The sequence below is a fragment of the Mesoplodon mirus genome (assembly GCF_964341445.2).
Source record: "Mesoplodon mirus genome assembly, chromosome: 4".
NCBI lineage: Eukaryota > Metazoa > Chordata > Mammalia > Artiodactyla > Ziphiidae > Mesoplodon > Mesoplodon mirus.
Genome location: NC_138979.1, coordinates 32,646,135 through 32,658,573, shown reverse-complemented (window position 1 = coordinate 32,658,573; position 12,439 = coordinate 32,646,135). Strand labels below are relative to the sequence as shown.

The 12,439-nt window shown below is 50.9% G+C and overlaps 1 protein-coding gene across 1 annotated transcript; it reads right to left on the bottom strand.

Moving 5' to 3' along the window:
• Window positions 1–507: 507 nt before the first annotated feature.
• On the bottom strand, window positions 508–12,401 carry TMED3 (transmembrane p24 trafficking protein 3). Its single transcript, XM_082619605.1, has 3 exons — window positions 12,073–12,401; window positions 9,713–9,961; window positions 508–1,368 (listed from the first exon to the last, which is right to left on the bottom strand). The coding sequence occupies exons 1-3, from the start codon at window positions 12,247–12,249 to the stop codon at window positions 1,132–1,134; spliced, it is 663 nt and encodes a 220-aa protein (XP_082475731.1). The 5' UTR covers window positions 12,250–12,401; the 3' UTR covers window positions 508–1,131.
• Window positions 12,402–12,439: the final 38 nt, after the last annotated feature.

Below are 12,439 nucleotides of genomic sequence, written 5' to 3'. Positions count from 1 at the left end.
CATGGGAGAAGAGAGTGGAGGGAGTAGGGTAGGGGATGTCCAGGGCCAGAGGCTGGGGTGCCAGATGCAGGATTTCAGAGACCACGGTGAGGACTTTCATGAACTGTGAATGACATGCAGAGCCTTGGGAAGGTTTTGAGCAGGAGTGACAGGGTCTGACTAAGTTTTAAAGAGACCACTGTAGCTGCTGTGGAAATGGCCTTGGGAGAGCCACTCATCATCGCTCAGTCTTTTCTTTTTCTGTTCTTAGCCCCTCTATTTGGATTAAATGATGACTCAGTTGTTGACAGTAAGCACTAGGGTCTGAGAACACAAAATAACCAACTCCCTATTTCACTGTTTTCATTCAACTGAGAGTTATTTACTACTCCCTCCACAAATGCCTACACATACACACCTCTGAGGCATCACTTGCTCTATTATGCTGTAATTATTTATATGTACACCAATGCTCCCCATTAAGCCATGAGCTCCTCTAGAGCAAAGAAATAATGGCACAAGTCTCCATGGTGCTCACAGACAGTTTTTATTAGCCAGAGTCTTGCCTTCTAGGAGATACACAGCCAACCAAGGCACCCAGCTACCATTTTGTTCTTGCTTGCATGGCTGACTCCATGGCTCACCTGGGATGGGGATTTCTGCAAAGCTGCTTCAAGGCCTGGTTTCCACAGGTACAGAGAGCTCCATGTGAGGAAAGGCCAGACAGGGCCCTGTCTCCTCCACACGGGATAGGACACACAAGCCAAATGGGCCATGCGTCATGGAGCAAAAAGAGAGCCCTGAGCTGCTCCCTGGAGGCCTGGGCCCTTGGGGTTCCTCCTACGAGCCAGGCCATTGGATAGCTGCCTGCCGGCCCTCCCACACTGGCCAATCCCTAGCCTGATTGTACCCTTTCTGCATTCAGTGTTGCACACATAATGCAGCTGGATGCCTTCCACTTACTGGGCTCTATGAGCTTTGGCTGCTGGAGTACAAGGACCAAGCATCTGAATAGAAGGCAAGGTGAGAACATGTTACCCTGTGCTCTTCTCCAGGCAGCTCCTGGGTCACACCCACCAGCCCCAGGAGCCTGTGACCAAAGGGAGCTGCTCCGTCCTGGGGGGTGAGGGGCCTGGGAGCAGAGTGCCCCAACTAGGAGTGGACCATCCTGCTGACGGGTCGTTTTTCTGTGAAGAAGCTTTTCAGCAGCAGCACCTGGCTGAAGCTGACCACAAACAGCGCAATCGTCTCACCAACAGACCAGTAAGAGACTCGGCTATTCAGGTCTTCGGCCCGGGCCCTGTCCTGGGCCTCCCGGAGCCGGTAATGCGTCTGAGAGTCAATCACCGTCTTTAGAGCCTCGTGGATGGTCACACAGGCGGACTCCATCTAGGCAGGAAGAGAAAAGCAGTCATCGTGAACCCTCAGAAAAGAACAGGATCCAGCACACACACACAGCAAATGTGATCTTCAACATCCTAGGTAATTTCTACTGGATGCTAACTATGTGTCTGTGCTAAGGATTTGACACGGTTGTATTCATAATAAGCCTAACTGAGGCTCAGAGAGGTTAAGTAACTTGTGCAGAGTCACATAGTTAGTAGATGGCAGAGTCAGGATTTAAACTCAACTGTCTGAGTCCTGAACCTATGCTTTCAAATACTGTCCTGTGTTCTTATTTAATACTCACCATACCCCTGACAGGCAGGGATCATTACTCCCAATGTTAAGGAGGATTGCCTGATTGCTTACTGCATATACTGATGAGGAAATTGAGGCTCAAAGAGGCTACATGACTTTCCCGAGGTCACACAGCTAATGAACGGCAGGGTGTGAAGTAAACCACAATTGTGTTTGACTCTGAATCTACTGTTCATTCTATTAAATTTGCTGCCTACACTTCTATGTATACACAGAAACATATGAAGACATACATTTCTCATGTACATAGACCCATACACACATACAAACATGTGCAAAGACATAGACATGTGCACATGAATGTGCACACACACATGCATATACTCACACATAACACATACTACTTCACAACTCCCTTTACCTGCTAAACTATTACGTGTAGCATGCCGAATTCTGAATACGTCCCACCCCCATTACCAAGGTCCCCTGCTCCAATCCCAGGAAGCTGTGAATATGATGAGCTGCCACTCCTGTGATTACGTTACATGTCACAGTTGACCTTAAGAGAGGGAGACCATCCAGTGGGCCTGACCAAATCACAGGAGCCCTTCAGAGCAGGGAGCTTTCTCCAGCTGGTGGCTGAAGGAGAAGTCAGAGAGGCTGGATTCAAAAGAATTCAGTGCACCGTTGCTGGCTCTCAAGATAGAGAAGGTCACATGCAAGGACCAGAAAAAGGCCTCTAGGAGTGGACAGCACAACAGCCAACAAGGAAACGGGAACCTCAGTCCTACAGCTGCAAGGAACAAAATTCTGCCAACCACCTGAATGAGTGTGAGAGTAGATTCCTCCCCAGAGCCTCCAGAGAAGAGGCCAACCCAACCTGATTTCAGCCTTGAGACCCTGAGCAGAGAACCCAGCCGAGCTGGCCCAGGCTTAGAGCCTACAGAACTGTGAGATAATGAATGGCTGTTGTTTTCAGCCATTAGTAGTAATTATTGACTCAGCAAAAGAAAACTAAGATATTATGCCTGTGAAAGAACATATGTTCTTACTCACAGGCAACCTCTAAAGCAATCATTTTACCCAAAACCCGGCAAATTCTATCCCAACAATAAGTTCTTGTGCTACGGAAGTTCTTAAGCATCCAACAGACGTTTGTTTCCCAAATTCCAAAGGTGAACTACTTATAAAGCTCAATGTAAGCTAGAAGGGACCAAACCATTGTGTCACCACCTTGATGGACCCCTGTGAAACCCTCATTTCCCTCACAAATTGAACAGTTTCTGGACGGCAAAGGGGAGACCATGACCAAAAAAACATGTTGCCCTTACTTGCTTCATAGATATTCTTAACGCTGGGCCATTCTAGGAGTTAAACTAGACTACATGAGGAAAGAGAAAAGCTCCCCTTTAGGCTCTGTGTTGACAATGCAGCATCTTCTGTCTGACAACTGGTCTACCTCCTAGGGGTGTGGGTTTCCTCTGCACATGTTGGCTGACCCCCTCATTCTGATCTATAGGGAAGAGGTGGTGAAATGTCATGTGGCGCGAAAATTGACAAGGTCACTGTGTATGAGATGGAATTAGTGGATCTCGACTAGGCATCAGGTCAAGGGGCAGAATCCACTGCAAAGAACAAGGTCATTTGTGCTTCACTTTCTCCAAGGGGAACCTTGATCCTGCTTTCTCAGTGATGCCTGCGTGCCCTATTATTTGGGCTATATTATGGTCTTCTCTTGCGACTGCAGTTAGCATGGGGCTTCTTCACCTTCCCCACATTTGGTAGGTAGGGTGTAGAGGTATACCTCAGAGATACTGCGGGTGTGGTTCCAGACCACCACAATAAAGCAAATGTCACAATAAAGTGAGTCACAGGGATTTTTTTGGTTTCCCAGTGCATATAAGAGTTACGTTTACACTCTACTGTTGTGTATTAAGACTGTAATAGCATTATGTCTAAAAAAAAAAATCAATGTACATACCTTAATTAGAAAATACTTTATTGCTGAAAAAATGCTAACCATCATCTGACAACACAGTGTTGCCCAAAACCTTCAATTGTAAAAAATACGGCACCTGTGAAGTGCAGTAGAACAAGGTGCGTCTGTACCTACAGATGTGTGATGTTAAGAAATGGACAAATGATCCTGAGAAGGGTTCCTGACATCAAGAAGTTGATTCCAAAGGGGACTCCTAAGTGACAACTGACTTCAGATGCCAACCACCAGAGGAGACCTCTCAGGGTAAAGACCTCTGCATTGGAGACAATGGTGGCATTTGTAGGCTTGCTCCTCCTCGCTCTCCTGGTAATGCTTCCAGAGTTGATGAAGGCATGTCAACTGTCACAGAGGAAGGAAGAGGACTAAACTGTGAAGGAACCAGGAAAGAGGTCACAGAGTGGAGTCAGGCTTAACCTATGCAAACCTGTGTCAAAGTGGAACCAAAGTATGTCATTTGTAGACGCTTCCCTACTATGCCCTTCCAGTCACTCCCTATGACCATGACACAGGAAGATTTGGTAAGGCCAATTAGTTCTATATTTATAGCACCCTGGTGATCTTCAGAAGACCACGGTTATTGAAGGTAGGGCTGGGGAACTCAGGAGAGACACCTCTCAAAATGACACTACAGGAATTCCAAATCATACTCGGTTTTCTATGATGGCCCAAACTACACTAATTCATTCTTTCAAATGTTTATTTATTAAGTGCCTACTCGCCTTCCAGACATTGTGCTGGGCCCTGGGAACTGAGAGATGAAATCAGAGTCAGACACAGTCCTGGGTCTCAAGAAGGTCATGATTTAGAGAATGTAATCAGCTTCCTGCAATGCCAAAAGAGCTAACAACAGAGGGGTGAGCGGAGCTATGGGAACACCTCAGAGAAAGCTGCTAATCCTGCCAGAGATGGAGGCGTACCTGACACAGGGAAGAGATAAACTGAACCTTGACAGATGGGCAGCATGTCACCAGGCAGAGGATGAGGGGAAGGCATTCCACGCGGGAAAAGCATGGCAGGGCTTCCCTGGTGGCGCAATGGTTAAGTATCTCCTGCCAATGCAGCGGACACAGGATCGAGCCCTGGTCGGGGAAGATCCCACATGCTGCGGAGCAACTAGGCCCGTGCACCACAACTACTGAGCCTGTGCTCTACAGCCCGTGAGCCACAACTACTGAGCCTGCGTGCCACAACTACTGAAGCCTGCGTGCCTAGAGCCCGTGCTCCGCAACAAGAGAAGCCCCTGTAATGAGAAGCCCGCGCACCACAAGGAAGAGTAGCCCCCGCTCACCGCAACTAGAGAAAGCCCACGCGCAGCAACGAAGACCCAACGTAGCCAAAAATAAATAAATAAAATAAATTTATTTTTTTTTAAAAAGGAAAGAAAAGCATGGCAAAGACCATATTCAGGGCCCAGTATGTGCATCCCATTGGGGATATGTGGGAAGGAAGTCATGGGTAGGTGGAAGCTCACGGTAAAGGCCTTGAGAGTCAAGACTTTAACATGAAGCTCTGTGAGCAGAAGAATGGCAAGGCAAGGATCCCACTTTAAGAGAACTTCCCTGCCAGCCATGATGCAGCGGGGGATTGGTGGTGGGGAAACCACTTTGGTGGCTGCAATTCTGCTGGGAAGAAAAGACGAGGCCCTCAATTAAGAAGGTCACCAAGTGGGGGAAGAAGAGCGGATCTGGGAGCGATTTAGGGGACTCGGTAACAAAGTAGAGAAGATCATTCTTGAAATTAGTGGGATGAACAGAGATACACATATACATGTGTATACATGCACATGCATGCCCTTATGTATATGCATGCATATGCATGTGTACACATAGACATACATACACACGTTTAGAATGTATAAATACACAGAGGCTTTGTTTTGTTTGGGTTTTTTTTGCGGTACGCGGGCCTCTCACTGCTGTGGTCTCTCCCGTTGCGGAGCACAGGCTCCAGACGCGCAGGCTCAGCGGCCATGGTTCACGGGCCCAGCCGCTCCGCGGCATGTGGGATCTTCCCAGACCGGGGCACGAACCCGTGTTCCCTGCATCGGCAGGCGGATTCTCAACCACTGCGCCACCAGGGAAGCCCAGAGGCTTTGTTTTTAAACACTAGGGAAGGGCTCACTGGTTTTCCAGGCTAGAATTCCACCCTCTGTTTATTTCCATCACAAGCTCATTCAGAAACTGAAGATGTACATTACACTCACTTCAACTGGGAGCTCCTGGGACCCCTGAGCCCTAGCCCAGGTGTTCAGCAGTATAGGCTGGTGCCTCCAGCCTCCTCCCAGGGTCCAGAATCACTGGAGAAGGGGTGGGGGTGGGGAGGTGGAGGGGAAGAGAAACGGAGGAGGACACAGAAACCACGGGTGCTGACACCCCGGGCAGAGGACACATCAGATATGCCACGTAAGGCATCACTTCAAAGATGTGGATCAGATGTCACCAGCCAGAGAAAAGCACTGCACTTCTATGAAGAGAACCTGAGGTCTCTACAGGAACAACCTCAGATCCGATCAGTGACAGGGAAGGAAGCCAGTTCTCAGGAGGTAACAGAGCAGGAGGTGGTACTCTACGGCTTTCCTGGCGTCTAAAACCAGCAGACACCTTTAGAACCTGGCACGGGCCTCACAGGAGACCCCAGGGCCACACATCACCAAGATTCACAGACACCTGGAAGCATCCCCTTACCGTAAAAACACGCTACTTCCCCGTCCACTGGGATCTGCCGTTGGCGTTAGTCTAAGATACCGTTTCAGCTTGTTCCCACAAAATTTCAGTTAGGCAACCCAGCCAGCCTGCTTCCTACCCAGCAGGAAGCCAGCAGAGGCCCTTCTGTTGCAAAGAGCCCTGTTTTACCAGGGCCATGGGTCCCCAGCTCTCCTGCAGTGCGAACTTCACCCCGCTGAGACCTCCAGCCCTGGCTGGTTCCCAGTGTCCGGGCGCCTCACGGGGACTGTGGGCACCGCTCCATCATGACAGGTAGTCTCTGGAGACACCCTGACCTGTCTCCCTCCCAGGACCATCCCTTCCTTCCATCCCATGCCCACATCCCATCCCGTCTCTACCACCTGCTGATGCCCAGGTCTTCACTGTGTAACCAGCAGCAAATCCCTGCAGCCTCACCTCATCAGGACCTCCACGGATAGAAGCACTTGGCTCTTTATTTTATTTTATTTTTTGGCCGCGCAGCACATGGGATCTTAGTTCCCCGAACCAGGGATCGAACTCACACCCCCTGCAATGGAAGCGCAGAGTCTTAACCACTGGACTGCCAGGGAAGTCCGCGCTTGGCTCTTTAAATTCTTCAAGAGCTCAAAGGCAGCATCGCAGGAGCTGGCCTCAGAGTAGAGTTAGGAAAACCTTTAATCTTCCCTCGACTACCACTGAGGCAGCCCCGGACCTTGGACCTCTGTCAGGAACTTTCAGCCTCCGCTAGGATCTTCCCAGACTCTCAGGATGCCCAGGGCACCTCAAGGTTGGCCTCCCTCAGCAGCATCCCTAGCCCATGTCCTCTGCCAGGAGCCTGGTCGTGCTGGAACTCAGGCCGAAGACAAGTCCCTCTCGCCTGGAGCCCTGTCCTGGGACGCAGTCACTCTGGATCCTATTCTTTCACCCTAGGACTGCTACTGGGGCCAGAACACACAGCCTCTGGCCCAGCACTGAGCCGGACGAAGCTTCAGGGGAAGAGAGAAGACAGCTTCCGGTAGAAAGGGGATCCATGCCAAGCAAAATAAGATCAGGGCCAGTGACGAAAGTAAAGTGATGCCCTGAATACCGGCACCTGCTGTTCTCCCCACCCAGGAGGCCTTTCCTCCTCCCGTGCCAGACACACTCCTAGGCAAGCACCCAGAGTGTCGCTTTAAGCTAAAATTCTCCCTGTGAAGACTTCCCTGACCCTCCTGGAAGAGTCAATTGGTCCATCCCCTGACAACCCTCACCCTTAAATCTCAGCTCTGATCAGAGCATCCTGGAGCTCCGTGGGTTACAGGGTTGCATTCCACGCAGGGCTGACAGCTGGGACAGCACCCTCTGACCTCATACTCCCACCACCGGGTACAGGGTACAGACTGAGCACGGGCCCACCACAGGCGAGCGGGAGCTGTCTGAGACAGGCACAGACCAGGCAGGGGCGTCAGAGGCACAGAAGGAGAACGAAACAGCTCTTTTGCGGCTGGGCAGGAGGAAGGATGAGGTTCCCAGATGTAGAAGGGGGGAAGTGCAATCACTCCTTCCTGCAACAAAACCAAACTCTAATTCTAAGGCTCCAGGAAAGAACGTCTCTAGTGCGCTAATCCACAAAGCCTTTTCTCTACTGGTTTCTTTTCCACTGTTTAGAGAGAGAAATCCTTCAGCTCAGCTTCTGGAGACTCACAAAATCTTCAAAACAGAAGCTATTTCATCAATGACCAACAGACCTCCTGAGAGGATAGGTTATGAAAGATCCTACACTTAAGACACACCCTGGGCTGGAACTTCTATCAGCAGTCACACCGCTAAGTTCAAACGCACTGCTGTCCAGTGGAATGCTCCATGCGTGGGCACCAGCCACTTGTGACTACTGAGCACTAGAAATGTTGGTATAGAGCAAACAAGGAAGGGAATTTTTTTTTTTTTTTTTTTTTTTTTGGCGGTACGCGGGCCTCTCACTGTTGTGGCCTCTCCCGTTGCGGAGCACAGGCTCCGGACGCGCAGGATCAGCGGCCATGGCTCACAGGCCCAGCCGCTCCGTGGCATGTGGGATCTTCCCAGACCGGGGCATGAACTCGTGTCCCCTGCATCGGCAGGCGGACTCTCAACCACTGTGCCACCAGGGAAGCCCGGAAGGGAATTTTTTATTTAATTTTAATTAAATGTCAACAGCCATATGTAGATAGCTGTTACTGACTGGACAGTGCAGTGCTAACCTCCAACTGCTCAGAGAATGAGCCCATGGTCAAAGCCACAGAGGAATGGAGCCTGTGGTCACCTTGGAGGGCAACCCAGAAGGTAATCTGGCATTGCTGGAGACTCAGATGCTCTGGCTTTGGGCCTGGAACAGGTGCGGCCACAGAGGGTCATTCCTGTCTCACAGGTTTCCCTGGGTCCTGCCACTCAGTCATCTGACAACTATTTGGTGAGCTCTTATTCTATGCCACACCCCAGGCACTGGGGAGCTGGGTATTCAGGGGTAATACAGAGTCCTAGCCTCAGAGCCTGCATATGGGAGGGAGGGAGAAGCTTAAATAGCAGGAGGGAAGACTGATGGAGGAGGCTGGGGTCGGATTATAGTTAACTGTGACAGCCATGGGTGACAGAGATGACTATCTGTCCTCCAAAAGTGTCACCGTTTCTCTTCCAGATTGTGAAGTTTGTTGCTAGGAGTTGACTGCCCAACTGAACTGTATTTGCCGCCTTCGTTTCATCCACAGGACTATTTCTCAACAATGAGATATGAGTGGGTGTGGTGGCGTCACTTCTGGGCCAGGGCTTTTAAGAAGCAGATGGGACTTTATCGTTCTCTCCTTCTTTTGGTGGCTAGAAACAGAGGACTCTGAAGCCCTAAGGGACATCAGAACGATGACAAGAAAGAAGGAGCCTGGCTTCCTGAGTCACTCCATGGAGGAAAGTCCTCCACCCATATCCCCACTCTCTGGATTATTATTCGGGTGAGGAAAAAAAAAACTTTCATTGTGCTAAGCCATTGATATTTGGGGTTTATTTGTTATAACAGCCAGACCGTGTTACCTTAACTGATATACACCACACAGAGTAGGACTGGTCTTTCTCATGTAGATACATCGTATCAGCAGAGAGGCATACGCCACTGTGTGTACTATGTGCACTTTGAGAGTGGTGCTGTGTCAAAGACTACATGGGAACGCAGGAATACCAGAGGAGAGCACTGCAGGGATCCAGTTAAAGAATGGAGAGGAAGACCAAAAGGAGAACATAGGGTCTTGTAGGACTGGATGTGAACAGAGGGGCAGAGTCAATACTGAGACTTCAGATTGGAGCTGGAGAGCCAGTGACGAGTCGCTCATCAGCCAAGACGGGCACAGACGAGGAGGAGCAGGCTTGGGGGGAGGGGGTTCATCTCAGCCTGTTAGTGTCCACTCACCTGGGTGAGAGCCGTGACTCTGTTCCCCATGTCTGGGAGAATGGGGGGCTCGTCGCCCACTTGAAAGTCAAAGTAGACGGTCTTGTGAGAGAAGGTGGAAAACTCATTACTGAAGCAAAACTGATAAACGCCCTTGACCTCAGCCTGGTGTGTGAAGCTGTCATACTGCTTCTTGGTTTCCCTGTAGATGGTGTTCCCCAGGGGGTCCTCCACATAGCAGTCAACGTCGTAGTGGCCTCCAGTGATGACCTGACAACCACAAAAGACACCCACAGTCTGCTGTTACCAGAGAGGCAAACACCACTTCCCAAAGGCCGACCAGGCACTGTGATGACATGTCACAAACATTTTTTTCATTTAATCTTCACAGCCTTCTAAAGGCTGACACTCCCCAATTTACAGAGGATGACACTGAGGCTGAGAGAGTTGATGTTAACTGGCCATGGTCATGCCGCTTGAAAGTGACAGAGCTAAGACTCAAATCCATGTCGCCCGACTCCCAAAGTTTTGCTCTGCAAGAGTGCAAAGAGCCTAATCCTCCCCATTTTACAGAAGAGGTCACTGAGGCTCCGAGGTTAAGTAAACTGCTGAACGTGTCTGGTAAACGTTAATATTACTGCTGATGGAATGCAAGGGGAAAGCAAATATAGACCGAAGCCTTCACAGAATCAGTGATTATCAGAGGTGGGAGAGTCCTCGGGAATCACTAGTTCAAACTCTCTTTGTCAACACAGGAAAGATAAGACCTGCAAAGGGCAGAAATCACAGAGGTGGTCAATGACTACAGCTAAGGTCTATCAAAGAACACAGTCAATGGCCTCCATCTGCTTCCAAATGTTAAAATTTCCTTTTGTCCAGATGGAAGAATTTGCTTTGTGATGAGTGAGCTTCCTAATGCTGGAGGTGTGTAAACTTACGCTGAACCTGCTCTAGCAGGGGTTCCTGACCTGGCAGGGACCAGATGACCTCTCAGGCCCCTCCATCTTCACAACGATCATGTTTTGGTGACTGTATCTAGGTTACCCCTGTTAACCCAGCTACAATTTCCACACTGTCCACGGACATGTGAAAGTGGCCATCAGTGACTCGGAGGTCATCACACATAGTGCTGTCCCCAAGCACATGCCTCCTTTAGTGGCTTTGGTCAGAGAGGGCCCACCATGTGGCCTGCCCCTACTCCTGCTTCCCGTGCCAACTCATCTCTGTAATGCCTGTCAGTATGTGTCCACAAGCAGACACGGGTCTGGGTATAATTCCCACTCAGCTCCCTACTCTTAGATCTGCTAACTAAACCTTAGGGGCAGATCTCTCGCTCAAGACCTGCTCCCCGGGCTTCCCTGGTGGCACAGTGGTTGAGAGTCCGCCTGCCGATGCAGGGGACACGGGTTCGTGCCCCGGTCTGGGAAGATCCCACATGCCGCGGAGCGGCTGGGCCTGTGAGCCGTGACCGCTGAGCCTGCGCGTCCGGAGCCTGTGCTCCGCAATGGGAGAGGCCACAACAGTGAGAGGCCCGCGTAACCCCCCGCCAAAAAAAATGTAATCTCTAAGGGGGAGCATTCATTTAGCAAGAGGGAAGAGATATGGGAACATACGTATATGTATAACTGATTCACTTTGTTATAAAGCAGAAACTAACACACCATTGTAAAGCAATTATACTCCAATAAAGATGTAAAATAAATAAATAAATAAATAAAATAAAATAAAATAAATTAAAAATAGAATTTAAAAAAAAGACCTGCTCCCCTGAACTGTGAGCCATGAGATCTCTCAAAGGAGCCAGGAGTGCAGGAGCTAGGAGCTTTTCTGAGCCATATGGCAGCAGCCACAACACCACTCCTTGGAAACACTGCCAGGGCTCAAAGCCTGCGCTGACACCTCCTTTCCCAAGCGCCATTTCCCATCACTTGCCGCTCTCACCCCAACTTGACTTCAAACACTGGAGAGAGGGAAAAATAAACCCAAGAACCCATTTCCTCTCGCTGCCATTTTTCAGTACAGGCGAGGACAAACTGGTCCAAAAAACTTGGGACAGAGAGCCTGTGTCCAGCTAATCAGACATGGCATTCCTTAGAGTCAAGGGGCCTGCAGGTCATTGAGGACAACTCACCAGGATGCAGGACCCACCCCCGGGCATCCGCATCCAGGTAGTGCACCTGCGGCGCTACCTCCCTCCCTGGTTAGTCGGGCCTGTCTCGAGTGGGCTCTGACTTCCTCGCGGGGAAGTCAGCTGGTCTCTGGTCATTCCCGCCCCCTTCAGCCTCTTTGGCTAATTCCAGCCACTCCAGCCTGGGGCGCACGAGTGACCAGTGGAGACCTGGAAGGGGGAGAAGAGGCGCTGCCGGGCGCCAGGGCCTCACCTGGTAATCCAGGGAGAACTTCACGCCCTGCTCCACGTCCTCGTGGAAGCACTGCTTGGCGTTGTCAGGTAACTCGAAGGTGAGCTCCGCGCCCTCCGGCCGCTCCGCCTGCAGCAGCAGCAGCAGCAGCAGCAGAAGGGGCAGCGCGCAGGCGGAGCGCGAGGCCACGCTGCCCATGATACTCCCGGTCCAGTCCCGTGGGCCGCGGCTCGGGCGTGCGCTCCTCGCGGGTGGGACGGTGGCTGGGGGACCAGGGATAAGGCGCAGGAACAGACGTGGCGCTCGCGGGGCGCTGCGCTTCCGGGAGGGCGGGAGGCTCAGCGCGCAGCCGCGAGCTCGGGGGTGGTCCCGGGACCGAGGCCAGAGA